A 16766-nucleotide genomic window follows, 5' to 3' on the forward strand; every position below is an offset into this window, starting at 1 on the left:
TTAACACCTGCCGGCATAAATGCATGAGGATCCCAACAGTGGATTCATTACCCCATCGACAGACACATTTGTGGGATCCTGGAATCTTGTTTCCGGCACCAGGCACATGTCTGCATGCCGGTGTACGCGTCTAAAAACGATGTGGGTTCTGCGACCTCACATTTTATTCAAGATGCAGGCATGATCATTCTATAAGAAGGCCTTTAGAAGTAAGAGAAAGAAGCCCTTTCATCCCTGCTTCTGAACAAAAAATGTAGAAACCGTAGAGACCGTGTGATTTCATCAAATTTCTGTGTTATTACGTTCTCCCCTCAACTCTCAAAGTATTTGCTGTCTTTTCTCGCTTCTTTTTACACGACCTTGATCTACGGTAGACGTCAGATTTCGATAGTGGCGCACACATTTGTAGTGGCGGCATGTTGTGCTGTGCTGGTGTGCGGAAGATGTGATTGGATTATCCGGCAGTTTTGTTTTGTGAGCATTCCATGTGAATTTGCTTGACCAGTAAGGATTAAGTCTCTGAATGTGATATTTTTGATCAATAAGAAATTCGTAGCTCATTTTGTAAGTAGCACGCGTAGCTAATTGTTATACGAGTACTATACCGGTTTTCAAGTAAAAGCCAGTTTGCGTTTTTATTCGTCTACAAACGGAGCTAAAGTACCGACAGGCTGGTTCCATCACCGAAGTGAGAAGATTTGACACCATAGCCTTGATGAAGAAAGGGTGAGTTTCAGCACCATCTCAGAGGCACATATAAAGCTTGCCAAAAAGTTCCTCGTTTTTTTCCTACCATCAGCTGAATGTTTTGACCTGAATAGCCCAAGAAAATCATGAGCACCCAAAAAGTTCTCTTATGGTGCCTTGTTTTGCCTGGAATACAAGGGAGTAGTATGCATGGTTGTGCTCTATTAGAATAAGTTTTATGGCACCTCCAATGTACATGATGCCAGTCGTGAGACAACATCAAATGATATCAAATCAATCTTCTTCATCAAATAGCTATTGCCTCATAGCAGAAGTTTTGGTGCACACTGGTGAGGCAATATGAACACAAACTCACATTTCCCCTATAATCACATTTGATATCAGGATAATATATATATATATATATATATATAGATATAGATATAGATATAGATATAGATATAGATATAGATATAGATATAGATATAGATATAGATATAGATATATATATATATATATATATATATGTATATATATATGTATATATATAGATATATATATATAGAGCCATCAACCAGTGGTAGTTTTGAAAGGAATTTGGATGACATAATTGGTTGTCTTTTTATGAAACATGCAATTGATGTGCCTACAGCATCATGCTCTGCTGTGTTTTTATCTTTTTGTAGCATGCACATTACATTAGGTACTTTAGATGAAGACAAAATACATCATAATCTCTGCAAGTAATTTTTGGTGATACTGTTTATGCCTGTGATGCTTCCTATAGCCAGGAGTGTAGTTTCCTTTTCAGTCTAAGGTGACAGGCACAGTACACCTGTACCATCCCCTGCAATGCATGCTGCAGCCCCTCAGCTTTGAAGAGAGAGTGCATGTAATCCAGAGGGAAGGCTATTTTTTGCATATGTTACATCTGCTTTTACAGTTTGGCCACACCCCAACCCCATGCCCAGCTTATTCTGTCAAACTGCACTCCTGCTCATAGCAAGTACAGAACTTGAGGCCAAAAAGTTTTTTTTCTATTTAACACCATATTTTGTACTGTAATTGTCCAATCTGCAATTCTGGCTCAGTCACTGGCTTTTTATTGTGTAGGGGAGGACAGAGCAACTGAACCATGCTTTTAATGATGGTGAGAACATGAGTTAAAAACTACTCCCCTGGTCTACAGGGTGCCCCAAAATTGATGTGTGGTTGGTGCCACCTATCATTTCCCTCTCCTGAACATTGAGTGAGTGAAATTTTACTATGCTCAGCCCCAGGGCATCCTGCCATGTCAGGCGATTACATGACCCCAGCTGGCAGCCTTAGGGGCACCTCTCAGGCCACCCCTGCCCCCTGGTACACTGAGCCCAGCTCAGCCTCCTGGCTGGTCTCAGGCCACTCGTGCCCCCAGGTACACCAAGCCCAGATCAGCCTCCTGGCTGGTCTCAGGGCGCTCCTGCCCTCAGGTGCGCCGAGCCCAGCTCAGCGTCCTGGCTGGTCTAAGGCCACTACCTGTCCCCAGGCCCACTGAGCCCAGCTCAGCCTCTTGGCTGGTCTCAGACCACTCCTGCCCTCAGGTACACCAAGCCCAGCTCAGCCTCCTGGCTGTTCTCAGACCACCACCTGTCTCCAGGTCCGCCGAGCCCAGCTCAGCCTCCTGGCTGTTCTCAGACCACCACCTGTCCCCAGGTCTGCCGAGCCCAGGTCAGCTTCCTGGCTGGTCTCAGGGTGCTCCTGCCCTCAGGTGCGCCGAGCCCAGCTCAGTGTCCTGGCTGGTCTAAGGCCACTCCTGCCCCCAGGTACGCCGAGCCCAGCTCAGCCTCCTGGCTGTTCTCGGACCACCACCTGTCCCCAGGTCCGCCGAGCCCAGATCAGCCTCCTGGCTGGTCTCAGGGCACTCCTGCCCTCAGGTGCACCGAGCCCAGCTCAGCGTCCTGGCTGGTCTAAGGCCACTCCTGCCCCCAGGTACGCCGAGCCCAGCTCGACGATGAGGTCGCGGATGGCTGGCTCGCGTGGGCCTCAGCGCTTCATGCTGCTGGCGCTGGTGCTGGCGCTAGCCGTGGTCGGCCTCAACTACTGGCGCTTGATGACGGTCAACGCCGATTTGACGGAGCGCGTGCGCCGCTTGGACGAGTTGCTGGTGGCTGCGTGAGTGGAGCTGGCGGCCGGCGTCAGTCGGCGCCGCGGCTGACCCTCTGCACAGACATGCGCAGGGAGCCTCCCCAGCAGAAGTGTGGGCGGCCCCAACTGACCGTGGTGTGACAAGGTGGTCTGCGACGTCACCGCTAACTGCGTGCGGCCCAGAGACCCGCGGCGACGCTAGACCGTGGGACGTTTGTGTTGGAGGCATTTGTTTAGTAGGAAGAGGGAGAGGGGTGGGGGGGGGGGGGGGAGTGTTTGATGTGAAGTGACGTTGGGAGTCCGTGAACTGGTGTTTGATGCTGTGATGATGCTGTGATGCCCAGCTTGGCTAATTTGTCCTCACATCGCTACTTTTACACTGGTGCTCTGATTTCATTTCCTGGAGGCTTGAGCATGATTGCGGTTCACTGTCACTGACACTGCTCTTCCCAAGAGGAATGCTCATACAATAAATTTTCCCACCATGTGCAGTTGCATGTTTTGCTATCATAAGAGCTGTTTACCTGTGCTCAGAAATACAAAGTGGACGACTCTGGAGGGCGAGCGTCAGGCGACCAGTGACGAGCTACTCAAGGCCAAGGCGCAGCTACAAAAGCTGCAGGTCGACCTGGAGGAGAAGGTTTCCAAGCTGCAGGAGCAGGCGGACAAGTTGGCCGACATGGAGGACGACAAGTCGGACCCTGCAGAAGGAAGCAGAGGAGAACAAGGAGAGGCATGTGAGTGACAGAGACCTCGCCCCATCCCATATCCGATTGTGGGTGGCGCTCTGGGATTGACAGCTGCACAGCCGATGTTTGGGGTTGTCTGTGCTGCGTCGGTCATATTCAGATCATCACTGCTCGGTATGTGCCGGCGAACAGGACGTACGTCGGGTCAGGTCACGTTGACAGGTGGCCAAGGCGGCGCGACAGGTTATCGCACTGCGCCACCGCTGCCGCAGCGCACGCGGTGTCGTGCCCCGCGCCGGTCGGCGAGGCGGCCGGCTGTTGAAGCTGACGAGCGGACCGCGCGCTGACAGGAGCAGGAGCTGGCGCGGCAGGGCGCCGGCCTGGAGCAGCAGCTGACCGAGGCGGAGGAGCGGCTGGCCGCCGCCAGACGGGAGCTCGACACCGCCCGCCGCCAGCTGGCCGCCTGCGCCAACGAGACATGCGACGGTCGACTGACGCAGGTCAGCTGCGGCCTGCGCGCGCTGCCGACCAGCAACGTGCGCTCAAACGTGCGAGTGGGCTGAGCGCAGCACATAAGCTATTAACTTACTGGCAGTGGAAATAATTGAGCCCTAGAATGTTGATGTAGTGAAAACTATGTACTGTTTTCGCTATAATCCGCTCGAAGTTTACGCTTGGATGGCCGACGTACCCAGCATTCGCCATTTGTCCTAGATCGTCATGCCGTCCGTTCATTTTTGTTGCACTGTGTTCTTGCCATTGATGGTTCTAGTAATGTGAATGTATGGGACAGTGTACCCCTTGGTGAAGCCACCACGTAGCCCGACGTCAGTTACGTACTCCTGTGCAGTACCCGGCGCGTTGTCTGGTGCCGCTCGTTGCAGTGTCCGGTGCAGTAGCCGGTGCCGCCTTCCGTCGTTTCAGCTGCAATTTGATCTGGAGACGTGCCGGTTCGCCCAGAAACACGCCGGTAACCCGGGCGTCCGGCGGCCGCCAGGTGGGTCGACGGCGGACACCGCCGGCCAGCCGGGTTTATTCGTCCGCCGCGCTCGCTGGTCCGCATGCTGACGATGTTGTGGAACGTGCACGTCTGTCGGTGTCGCCACTTGTCCGTAGTGTCCACTGTGCTGTCCTCGCCGTGCTGCCTGGCCAGTGCGCTTGTGAGGCCATCTGGAAGGTGAGGGCTTCATGTGATGTAAGTCCGTATGCACGCTCGGCGTGGTCATTGGGGGAGGCCGACCAGCAGGCGCGCGTGCGTCGTCGCGCCAAGATAATGACAGTAGCTACGTGCTCGGTAATGCAAACCCATTATATGCATTGTTGTAGGATCTACCGAACGGGTATTTCCTGTGGCGTGGTAAGTACACTTGGATCGTGTAAAGAGTGACACGAGCCGAAAACTACTTCAAGGTTAAATGCTCGCATGTAAAGGCAACGCAGGTTGAGCTGCCAACTTTTGTCGAGGTGTTAGAATGATCAAGCTTAGGGTTTTACACCGATCGCAAGGATCGTTGCGTTGTCGTCGACGATTGCTGTCTTCTAAAATCGACCCGGCGCTTATCTGAACGCGTTACCATTGACGTTACTACTGTGCAGTCACGGACGACAGATCCCTCCGCCAGCGTCTTCTTCGGACCGCGGCCGCCTCCGATCCCGTGTACGCGTCTCCGCCTCCAGACCAGACCAGACCAGACCCTGGCCGACGCTCGGCCGTGCCGTATCAGCGATGGCCGGGCCTCCCGCACGCCTCTACACGGGCCCTGATTGGTTTTCACGACGTCCCCCCCCCCCCTGCCCCAAACAAGATCAGTCCCGCCTTCGGCCGAACCAGCGGCCCTTCGGAGCCGGTGGCCGAGTGCAGGCGGTGTTGGTGGTCGCATTGTTAAAGGCACGCGTCACAGAATGGAAGCGGTTGGGTTCGATTCCTGCCACAGGGCATGTTCGTTGGCCGCGGTTTCTAGTCGAGGTGGGGACGCTAACGACTGGGCAGCCCCGTCCGTCCGTCCGTGACTGTCCAGCTGGGGCTCAGGGCCGCGGTGACGCGGGCGGTGCTGACAGGCGGCGGCGACGCCCGCGGCCCCGGCCAGCTGCCGCTGCTAGCGCCCGATGTTGTGCGCGTCGTACATCGCCATGCCCACGGCACGCTCCGTCCGGCCTCCGCCATCCACCCGCTGGACCCGGCGGACGCGTACCGGCCGCCGCCGCGGGTGTCGGTCGGCGCCGCGCCAGGTCCGTGGTCCGGCTGGAGGTCCCCGGCGCCGGGCCGCCCAGCATCGGTGGCGGTACTCTCGCCCGCTGTCGCGCCGGACAGTGCCGCCCGCGCAGGGTGGAGCGGTGCTCGGCTGTTACGGCGGGGGCGTGGGAGCGCAGTCCTCCGCCGCCGGGCCGCCCTCGTGGTCTCTGCTGGGCTTGCTTGCCGCGGTGGATGGCGCTGTGCGGCGGCGGCGCTGGAAAGATGCGGGCGCGGTGAGCACAGGCGGTTTGGCACGGGGACTATTTGCTGCAGTCAGTCAGGGGCATGTCGTCGTCGATCGAGCTAACTGGTGGCATGTGTAGGGGAGGCAATGGAATGGCGTTGTTGGCTGCCTCGTCTTCTGCTGCGATACTTTTGACCTCATGGGGATGCTTTTCGTGTAAATGTGTTAACCCACTTTTCGCTGGGGTCGTTAACAAATGATCGATATATTATAATGAATGCAACACTGCTGCAGGAGTGCAATGCAATACTTTTGAAAGCATGCAGGCTTTTATCGAAACGTTGGCTTGAAAACTAATGCAGTAGCTCCCCACAGGGGCTTATGTGCTTATATCTCTATGCTTCTATGTTTGTATACACCCGTGTCTTAAACTCCGTCGTGCCATGCCGCTCACCTGTAAATATTGGCATGTGGGATGAACCATTGACGGTGTCGTCCACTCCTTTCTCTCGTTTTGAAGAGAATGATTTGGACGTCGAGCTGAGTCACCTCGGATATTTCACTGGTTCAAAATGTGAAAAGCGTGCACTTTGTGTGAAAGATCCGACTGCACTTGTGCTGTGCGCCCGGGTTCAGGTCACTGCCGTCCGTGGTGAGCCACGTCCGCGGTCACGTCCGAAGCCGGCCATTACCACCTGTGCTTCACTGGAGGAATGTCCCCCGGTGGTGGTGTGTGCCTAGCTGGACAGCAGCGGACGTGGGCCGCCGAGTATGTGCCTGAGCGGTTGAGGCGACTCTGACAGACGCCGTGTCTGTCCGCATCAGCGCTCAGCCCGGCCTGAGCCCAGCCCCTCTGCCTGCCTCGCAGGGGGCAGCACGGCGGCGGGCCGCGGCGGCCTGGACCGGCTGTTCGAGAGCGGCGGTATGGCCAGCTTCCTGCCGGCGGCGTCGCGCCTGGCCGTGCCGCCGCCGCCGCAGCAGCAGCAGCCGCACCAGGTGACGTGCCTTTGTTTTGTGACGGGCTCCGCAGCGTCGTCTCGGGACGGCCCGGGGGGGGGGGGGGGCGAGGTACTGTCTGACTGATCACGCAGACGAATTGAAGGGACGATGGGGCCAAGCTGTAGGCATAGGTGCCATGTGAACGTCGCTTTGTGAAACAGTTGCACCTGCCCGACCCTCCCTTCCGCGGTTCTCGCTCCTTTTCTGTCGGGGTGAGAAGCAATTGACGAGGCAGACTATAAAGCGTCAGGTACTGAGGGCGTCGCAAAGCCCCCGTGCCAACAGCCACAGCCTGCCTGACTTGACCTCTCCGATAATAGCATGGTGAGGTTGTGACCCGACACTGTTCGGACGCGACCAGGCCTGTCCGCCGCATGGCCTCGCCCGTGCCGCTGACAGATTTGTGACCGGCCGCTGCGCTGCGACAGGCGAAGGCGGTGGCCGGTCCTACGTCCGTGCAGCCGCGTCCGGTGGACGCCGACGGCGCGCCGCCGCCGCCGCCGCCGCTCGGCGCTGACGCCCCGGCCGCGCCGGCTGAGGCCGAGGCCGCGGCGGACGCTGCGCCGGACGCGGCGCCCGGCCAGGGCGACATGGTGCCCGAGGTGGCGCCCGTGGAGGGCGACGTGGTGCCGGGCGAGACGGCCGGCAAGGCGGACGCGGCGCCGGACGCGGCGCCCGGCCAGGGCGACGTGGTGCCCGAGGTGGCGCCCGTGGAGGGCGACGTGGTGCCGGGCGAGACGGCCGGCAAGGCGGACGCGGCGCCGGACGCGGCGCCCGGCCAGGGCGACATGGTGCGGGACTCTCCGCCCGAGGAGGAGAAGGCTGCGGCCGCCGCGCGCGAGCCGGAGCCGGAGCCGGAGCCGGAGCCGGCCGTGGAGCAGGCGCCGGTGGAGGACGGCGCCGGTTTGCTGAGCGCACCCGGTCGCCAGGAGCCGGTGCAGGCCGCGCCCGCCGGCGATCCGCTCGACCTGGAGTACCCCAACAACCGGATCAAGGGTCAGTCGGGCGGGCAACCCTGGGGAACCTCGCCTCGGCCGGTCCCTGGACTCCCGATCGTGACCGGTGAACAGACCGCCAGTCGCAGCCAATAGCGTGCTCTGAGTGCCAACAGCAGTCCCCTCCATGGGCCGTCGAGCAATCAGCCCCGGGAAGCCCCGTGACCCATGTGACGTGACTCCGCGCCGCTCACTGCCGTGACTGCGCCGCCTCCAGAGGAGCTGGAGAAACCGGACGCGCCGCTGGACGAGGAGGCCGGCCAGAACGGCGAGGCGGCGCCGCCGTCGCCACCGCAGGACAACACGGCCGTGAAGGAGGCGGCCCTCATCAGCGGCCTGCAGGAGCTCTCGGAGAAGGCTGCCAAGCCGGAGTCGGCCGCCGGGCCCGCAGGTACGCGCCGCGCCAGCCGCCCCTGGTGATTAGCAGCAGCAGGGTCGACGCGGACGACCTGGGATGGTATCCTGCGCGCTGCCGCCAGGCAGGATGGAATGGTGTTCTGTTCAGGACAGTGCGTGTCGCCGTTGGTTGGAAAGAGAGAAGCTCGCTCTTGCGCTAGTACCGTTGCGGTCAGGATTCCGAGTGCGTCTCGGACGTTCCTTCGCGCGGACCTGAGCGCAGCGGGGACCGTAGCGTGCCTTCCGCAACTCTGGCGCTCCTGTGCCCTCGGCTTCCAGGCCCCTCTGCCCTCGGACCCCGGTTGTGTCCCCACGTCTTGGATCGGTGAGCGCGGTGTGTGAGCGCGGTGCGCCCAGGAGCCGTGTCACGATGTGATGTCGCGATGCAACGTTCACGCCTCGTTTGCGGCGCGTGTCGTGTGGGTGGTGAGCTACGTCACACCCTGGGCTTCCTCGTAACTGGCTGTGGCTGGGTGTGGTTTCTGTCCTGCCGCTCCGCCTTGTGAGGCCCCTCTCACTGGAGTTTCCTAATGACAGGGGCCGACGAACCTGGCGCTGGCGACGGCGACGACGGCGGTGACGACGGCGGTGACGACGGCGATGGCGGCGGGGCCGGGCCCAAGTCGGCCGAGGCGGCCGGCGAGCAGCGGATGGCCGACTTCGAGGACCTGGGCGCCGTCTAGGAGCGAGCCACGCCGGGCGCGCGCCCGATGTGGCCCTGACGCAGCCGGCGCGCCTCGAGACTGTTCGGTCCGGCGGGCTGGCCGGGCGGCATCCCCGCGGGGCGGGAGTCGGCGGCGGCCGCGAGTGTGACCGCCGCCGGAGGACGGCCGGCCGGCCGGCCGCGCGCCCTGTCTCCGCTCGGCCGCCCAGCCGGACGCCAGCCGCATGGATCGGTTTTGGCCGAGAGACTCGACGGTGACGCGGCGTCAGGCCTCGAACGCCGTGGGAGATTATCACACCGAGGCGCCACCGGGGCCGGCCGGCGGCGCTGCTCACGTGCAATCGCAGGTTTGCTCGGCTCTATCGTCACGGCCGAGCTGCCTCGCCGCGGCCCGCGGCCGCGAGCGATCGCCAGTTATCAGACACCCTTCGTTGTGTATGCAGCTGTGATATGTACCACTTTGTGCGACGACTCGTGCCTGTCCTGAAGCTTTACTGCTGTCACGACGCGCACCACGAGCTTGATGCCACCCGACTGGCTGGCGTTTCGTTTCCAGCCCTCCCATGTTGACCTGTCTTGCCGTGGCGCTGCTATTACGACCACACCCAGTCCCAGGAGGAACGCAGCTGGTAAGTATATTCGTATCAGCGCGTTGGCTGTCTTGTTAGGTGGGAACGCACGGAACCCAGCGCGCATGGGCCGAGTGAAGACGCCCAATGGACAGTGCTTGGTCTGGTCCTGGCACTGAAAAACTTCTGTGAGGTAGAATCGCCCCAGGTGCAGGGCCGTGTGGGTTGGATTGTGTCTGTGACCTGTTCGGAAACGTATCTATCGCCTTTTAACAATGGGTTGAACTGGATGAGGTGCAGCCTGCTCAGAGGTCCCCGGTCGCTGCCCCAGGCGCTCATAGTGGCGCTGCGTTGCTGGGAGTTTTCAGCGCGGCTCGTGGCCTTGATACCTGTAGTGTGACGTCACGCGGGATGGACCAGCCCGTACGCCAATTGATATGGTGGATCGATACATTCAGTCTTGCGTTGGCACATCAGCGGAGATACTTTACACTGGTTTTGGGCTGGTGCTAGATTGTGGGCATTGAAGCCGACGTGCGGTGTGTAGTGAGATCACTGAGGTCACATATTTTAATTGTTCTGGCTTGCCTTGATGCGCACGAGTGTCATTCCAAGACAATATACGAATTAGATACGGCATGGTGTCGCTCTCGAATACAAATGAAGGGATGGGCTCACAAGGAGAGTGGTTTCATTCGTCTCAAGGGTTTACTAAGCGGCAGTGAGGATTTTTTCCTGGGACGCGGCAACGTGGCGCGTCCTGCGGAACCCAACATGCCCCGTGTTTTGAAACAGTAATCCCGGCTGAAAACGGCAGCGTGCGGCGTCCAAAGCCCGTCGGCAGACGCGTCATCGGACGTTTGGTGGGCCTGGAGGGGTGGACACCCGACCCATTTAGCATCCCGGTTACGGCGCGTCAGCGCTCAGCAGACGGTTAGCGACGTATCAGCGCTCAGCAGAAGGTTACCGGCCCATCAGGGCTTAGTAGCCCGGTTACGACGCATCAACGCCCAGCAGACGGTTACGGCGCATCAGCGCCCAGCAGACGGTTACGGCGCATCAGGGCTTAGTAGCCCGGTTACGACGCATCAACGCCCAGCAGACGGTTACGGCGCATCAGTGCTCAGCAGACGGTTACGGCGCATCAGTGCTCAGCAGACGGTTACGGCGCATCGGGCTTAGTAGCCCGGTTGCGGCACGTCAGTGCCCAGCAGACGGCTACGACACATCCGCGCTCACCGCCATATTCCGAGCGTTCATATGCCGCTGACGACGCGCCGAGTGTCGCGTTCCTTACGTGCTGAGTTCGCCTGAGCGTCATGGAGGATGTGGCGACAGACGGGTCAGGCGAGATGTTCCTTGAACGGCTTTAGTTGAGCTGAGTTCAATGTTAACTCGCGGACGGAGACGGACGCGATGACGGAGGGTCGCAGGTGACGTTACAAGACAACTGACCCGAGAAATTGGCTATGAAGCGCTTTACTTTACAAAGTGCACACTCGTACATGGACGAAGCTATATGCCCGAACGGTGGTATGCCGCGGGGAGAAATGTTGACACACGCTCCAAAATGTCAGTGGTTCATTTTTAGGGAGGGGCCTAACTAGATCGAGGCATTCGCAAGTACGATGGGAGGCGACAACGGTCTGAGCGCTGGGCTTGAGATCCCGCATGTCGTTAGTGAGGAGCGTGGACAGCCTGAACCAGCAGATCACTCGAGCTGTCCTGCTTCGCTCGGACCGTTCCCATTCTGAGTCCTTTCATTTGAGCTTGCCATGTATGGGTCTGGAGGGCAGCACTCACAGACCCGCGGGCAGCTGACAGCAGTGTATTCCCGCCGTCCACACAGCCATTGACACTTCGCTGGGTCTCATGTCACTCCTCCCAGAGCGGCGAGTATTTTGTACGGACGGCGGAGTCATTGCGGACGGCGTGGGCCGGCCCCCGCACGGCTGTCCAAGCTTCACTACGCGAGCCACCGGGGCAGTTAAAATTACGCACATGATAAACGCTGGGCACGAATGGCATCACAAGTAATATCAATGGATAGTAGAGAATAATAGCTGCTGTGCATCGACGCTGATACCTGATCAAAAGGCGTACGTGGCAGGAATCACCAGATCACAACACAACGGCGGCATCTTCGAAGACGCCTACAACTCGGAGCAGAATACGAGCAGGACACGGCGACGCCCCGCCACTGATACCACCTTCCCATCAGGCCCGCCACGCTGGGCGCGGGGTCGGCCTTGGACGCAAAACACGGATCGACCCCATCCGGCATCGAGCGCCCCTATTCGCACGCGAGGGCACGGAGTGTTGCACGACGCTGCCCGCCAGGTGCACCCGCCGCCGACCGTGACCCCAGCGCGTCTCGCGACCACAGCCCCGCCACTGGCAGAGCTCGACGAGCCGCCACGAGGAGCAGACGTCACTTGTAAATAATATCGGGTAGCGGTCTGCACCAACACCAGCCAAGCTCCGCACAGTCTCATTGCCACCGGCTCACAAAGCAGGCTGATTCTACCTGCCGGCTCGGACGGGCGTTCCGACGACCGACCCCAGACGGTCGCCCGCGCAGTTTGCTGCGCTCGCCGCCGTCTCCCGCCGGCCGTTCCCGCGCTCGCCGGTCGGCTGCGGAGCGACAGTGGGAGGCAGGACCAGCGTGGGGCAGGCACAAAGAACAAACACAGGAACTGCGATGACAATGCTGCGGGCGGCTGGCCTACACAGTAACGCGGCGGCTCCAAAACGCCCTTCACGCGCGGATCGCCGCTGATGGCCGGTCTCGGCCGCTCGGGTACCGGCAGGGCAGGCGGTGGTGGCCGCCGGGAGGAAGACCGACCAGGCCCAGCGGGATGCCGCCGGGTCGCCCGCGGACGCCGCTACTGCAGCTCTTCAGTCCGGCCGGGCGCGCCGTCGACCCAGCTACTCAGGATGGATAGACGTCCAGCAGCGGCGCCTCTTCCGGCCAGCGTAGAAGCTGCGGCAGCTCAGGCCAGCTTGGCGTGCAGCTGCTGCAGCTCGACGCCGAGCGGCGGGGTGCGGGTGATGGGCGGCGGCGGCGGCGGCGCACTGGCGGCCGCACGCATCGTGGACCGGTCGATCATGGGCGCCACGGTGAAGCTGCGTGCCAGCGACAGCAGGTTCCGCTCCATGGCCCATTCTGCGGCAGGCCACGTCAGGTCAGGTCAGGTCGTTCGCGGCAACGCATCACGCGCGCGGCGGTCGTCTCTGTGGCCGCCAGACGGCGTTCTCAATCGGTGTGAGAATAAGGCTTACTGATGACGAGGGAGACTGTTGATTACGAAGATTGCCGAGGACGTGACACGAACGAGATATGTGGATGTCAGAGGTAAATGCTCAGATTGACGCGAGGATGACTAAGTTACGGCCGACCCAACTGCCACGGGGGTCGATGGCCAGTTTAGACTGCGTAGTAGGCACAATTACGCTGACTTCGCTTTCATGGCATTGTTGGTTAAACGAGGGATTTAATAGAAACACAGCGAAAAGCATGCAGCAGCTCGACAATCACCACGGGAAACTCATGATGACGGTTATTTGAGTAGCTCATTAGTGAGGTTTATGAGATTGCACGATCACAATAAAAAACTGATGCCTGGCAACCGGCATCTTTGCGAACACTTCATAATTTCAAACGCTGTCCTGACATCATGCACACGGTCCGAAAACGGTGATGTAAATTGTAACCAAGGTCGATACATTAGCACACATATAAATATCAGAGAAGCAAATAAGCCCCAAGATGTCACAACGCTTTACATGCAACTCATAAACTGCAGAGTTACGATATCTATTTCGCATGGTTAGCCTCCGACGATATCGATTTACGCCCACAAAATCTACACTTGTCTGACTACCCACCAGTCAAAGCACGACCAACCAGCTGCCATCTCTTCGGCGAAGCGATATGGAAACGTCAACGAAAAGACTGGCAGGCTTCAGGAAACGATGGAACACAAAAGCACAATACTTGGTGCGCAGCTCACAAAACTGGGCGAAGCGTTGCATGCATAAGCAAGCACTACAATGCAGACGGCAGGCTAGCGGATCTGCGGAGCACTTACCCAGCTCCAAGCACGGCAGCCGCTCCCGCCGGCCGCCGGCCGCCGGCCCAAGCCATCACCACGCGCGTCCACGGCCACCAGGCGTTACACCACGCGTGCCCGCGGCCACCAGGCGTTAGTTACGAATGGCACACATATATATTCTGTTATAATGCGGCGATGGCACGGGCGAGTGATTCCGGGCGACGCGGCACGACCACTGCAGGCCGCGGTCCCCAGCAGGACAGCCCGGTGCGGCGGCCGCCCCCGGAGGCCGGCTGCTGGCCCAGCGTGACCGGCCATGACGGACAGCGCGGTCACAGGCGGTCGGCACACACAGCACCGACCAACGACAGACAGCCGGCAGCTCCGAGCAGACGCAGACATACAGCTGACCACACGGGCCCCGGGTAGACATACAGCAGACCACACGGGCCCCGAGCAGACATACAGCAGACCGCACGGGCCCCGAGCAGACATACAGCAACCCGCACGGGTGCTGGATAGACATACAGCTAACCACACGGGCCCCGGGTAGACATGCGGCAGACTGCACGGGCCCCGAGCAGACATAAAGCAGACCGCACGGGCCCCGGACAGACATACAGCAGACCGCACTGGCCCCGAGCAGACATACAGCAGACCGCACGGGTCCCGAGCAGACTAACAGCAGACCGCACGGGCCCCGAGCAGACTAGCAGCAGACCGCACTGGCCCCGAGCAGAAACACGACAGATTGCACGTCCCCGGGCAAACATAACCCAGACTGTGCGGTCTCCAGGAGCCCACATACAACAGACTGCGCGGTGCTGCTCCAGCCGTCTAACGCGATAACGCGAGCGGAAAGGCGTCGATTCCGCCTCGGGCAGCGGGGTGCGCCAAAGCCGCCGGGGCGTCCGACCGGCCAGTCCGGACGCTGTAGACTCCGCGCGGCACCGGGGCTGGTCAGATCGCCCCCACCGCGCAGCCGCGGCCCGGCACAAGGACCCGGCCGCCCTCCCAGTCGGCCGCGACACAGAACACAGCAGCACCGCCTCAGGGATCGCGGAACCAGACGCAGCAGCGCTGCCGCGCCCGGCCGGCGCCAGCGAGACCACGCCGCCACGGTAGCGGCACGGCAAGCCGCTGTGATCGCCCGCTACCGCTCCAGACAGGCAGCGGTCCGGGGGCGCGCCTCCGCCTCCGCAGACGCCACGGCAGCGAGCGCGTATCACAGATCACTGAGGTTACTCCACCACCGGTGCCAACCACTACGACAAGGCCAGACGAAGTCGACGCTATGCGAGTCATTGTGGCGAAAGGCGAAGGCGTCCCCGGATCACGGATGACAAAACAGAACAAGAGCACGACAGTCACACAGTTGCCCCAGGATACTTCCAGATACCATGAACAATCGACTGAGTATCAAGATACACAGTTTTGCACAAACAATACGCGGTAACATCTAGTAAAACAGCACATAGCATCACTGCAACGCACAGTGCATGGCGTTCAGCCCCACCGCGGCAGCTCAATCGTCTAACGCAACGGGGTCCCTTTCTGCTCCCACAATATGCGACATGAAGCATCAGGCCCGGCCACAGCGGCCGCCACCCTCGCCGCCTGCGGCCGTCAGGGACTAGATATCGAGATTGGTCGCGCGCGGCCGGCCGCCCGAGCGGCGGTCATGTGTCGGTCGCAGCCGCGCTGGCCCGTCGCCCGTCTGGAGCGGCGCGCCGCCGCGGACCGGCTGCGGTGCCGAACAGCTGCTGACCGAGGCGCCGGGACCCACGGCGGCGACCCTCCGGCCACCCGGGCCCGAGCGGAGGAACGAGGCGAGGCGCGGCCGCACCCAGACCGGCGCGGCGAGCATCACCGGCGGCCGACACCACGCTGCACAAGGATGTGGCTGACGCGGGGAAGGCTCCCCGGCCGGACCCCGCCGGGACACAGGCCTGCCGGTCTGGCGGGGTGGGCACTACGGAGCTGACCTGGCCGCACCCGGCCGGCGGCGACTAGCGAGGCACGAGCTGAGCGGAGCGAGCGCGGGCCGGGAGGCGGCCCGCCCGCCGTCGACTCCGGCTCTCACCGGACGGCCGGCAGGCAGGCACGTGTCGAGCTCAGGCCGGCCACGCCGCAGCTCGCGGCACCGGGACAGCCGCCTCGGGGCATCACGAAGGGATGGTCCGCCGCCGGCGCGCGCAGGATCAGGCTCAGGATCAGAACCGCCGCTCTTCGGCGTGGTCCGGACCGGGCTCGGCACAGTCCAGGAGGTGGGCGCGGCGCCGGCGCGCGGTCAGCCGGCCGGACCAGGTCAGGAGAACGTGTCCGTGTGGTGGTAGTGGCCGGGCGGCGCGCGCGACCGCGAGCCGCGCGGTCCGCCCGACAGGTGACGGAACCAGTTGCGGATGTCGGCCGAGGTGACGGACAGGTAGGTCTGCTCGTCCGGCTCGTCGCCGTCCAGCAGCAGCCGGCGATCGTCCTTACGCTTGCCGGCGCCGGGCTTGCGTCGGTTCCGTCGGTTCACCACGCCGCTCTCCTCGTCCATCATGCGGATGATCTGCGGAGGAGGGCGGCTCAGACGGTCCGGCGGAGGCGCCGCTGCCCGCGCAGCCCGGCGGCCGCGCCACATGGCCGCCTCCACGGGGTGGCCCGATCGGCGCACGTCCACACGGACCAGCTGAGTGCGAGCAAGAGCATCTGGCAGCAGCAGGCGTACTCCCTGCTACCAACAAACGGACTGTGCGCAGTAGGCCAGGGGCGAGCTGCCAGACAGCGTCTCCCGAGCGCACCGGACCCCCACCTCGGCCTGGTCGGAGGCGTCGATCGGCGCCACCGAGATGTCCCGCACCGCGCGGAATTTGCCGCAGTTGTTCAGGTGCTCGTTCTCCAAGCGGAAAAAGTTCCAGACGAACCTCCTGCGGGCAGACGTGGGGCCTTTACCCCAAGAGATGCTCCATACCCACTTGGTTGTCCCAGCGATTCACGAGTCGCGAGCAGAGACGACGCACGCGTGACGTCCACTGCTCCCTCCCCTGATGAGACACAGCTGTGATGTGTCACTTGGCTGCAACGGCTAACGCACGTGACTGGTTCATATGAGCAGCCTCCCGGCCATAGTGCGTTATTCATGGCCTCCTTGTGCGTACGATGGGCACGAACTGGCCGCACACTGCC

The 16766-nt window shown here is 61.0% G+C and overlaps 3 protein-coding genes across 8 annotated transcripts in view; 2 read left to right on the forward strand and 1 right to left on the reverse strand.

Annotated features, from left to right (window-relative positions):
• The first annotated feature begins 419 nt into the window (after positions 1–419).
• LOC119103976 (uncharacterized) lies at positions 420–6872 on the forward strand. 3 transcript variants are annotated; one of them, XM_037227689.1, is made up of 6 exons: positions 420–726; positions 2656–2838; positions 3346–3548; positions 3851–4000; positions 4425–4497; positions 6786–6872. In XM_037227689.1, coding segments are annotated over exons 1-4 (399 nt in total). In that variant the 5' UTR covers positions 420–715; the 3' UTR covers positions 3853–4000; positions 4425–4497; positions 6786–6872. The 3 variants fall into 3 exon arrangements, with proteins under 3 accessions (XP_037083584.1, XP_037083585.1, XP_037083583.1); XM_037227690.1 differs by lacking the exon at positions 6786–6872 and adding an exon at positions 5559–5670; XM_037227688.1 differs by lacking the exon at positions 6786–6872 and having other exon boundaries at positions 4425–5653.
• A 716-nt stretch (positions 6873–7588) lies between these two features.
• On the forward strand, positions 7589–9056 carry LOC119103999 (cytochrome c1). Its single transcript, XM_037227713.1, has 3 exons — positions 7589–7912; positions 8129–8302; positions 8845–9056. The coding sequence occupies exons 1-3, from the start codon at positions 7705–7707 to the stop codon at positions 8988–8990; spliced, it is 528 nt and encodes a 175-aa protein (XP_037083608.1). The 5' UTR covers positions 7589–7704; the 3' UTR covers positions 8991–9056.
• A 2296-nt stretch (positions 9057–11352) lies between these two features.
• Positions 11353–16766, reverse strand: part of LOC119103891 (xenotropic and polytropic retrovirus receptor 1 homolog) — a 38433-nt gene continuing 33019 nt past the window's right edge. For 3 of the 4 annotated variants that reach the window (XM_037227578.1, XM_037227575.1, XM_037227577.1), the window contains 2 exons: positions 16393–16507; positions 15725–16149 (listed from right to left, as the gene is read on the reverse strand). In XM_037227578.1, coding sequence (XP_037083473.1) covers positions 15904–16149; positions 16393–16507 — 361 coding nt within the window. In that variant the 3' untranslated portion in view covers positions 15725–15903. Of the gene's footprint in view, positions 12707–15724; positions 16150–16392; positions 16508–16766 lie in introns of those variants that run through there. The other variant, XM_037227574.1, reaches the window with a different exon arrangement.

The sequence above is a fragment of the Pollicipes pollicipes genome, unplaced genomic scaffold (genome assembly GCF_011947565.3).
Source record: "Pollicipes pollicipes isolate AB1234 unplaced genomic scaffold, Ppol_2.1 Scaffold_5724;HRSCAF=6776_pilon_pilon_pilon, whole genome shotgun sequence".
Taxonomy (NCBI): domain Eukaryota; kingdom Metazoa; phylum Arthropoda; class Thecostraca; order Pollicipedomorpha; family Pollicipedidae; genus Pollicipes; species Pollicipes pollicipes.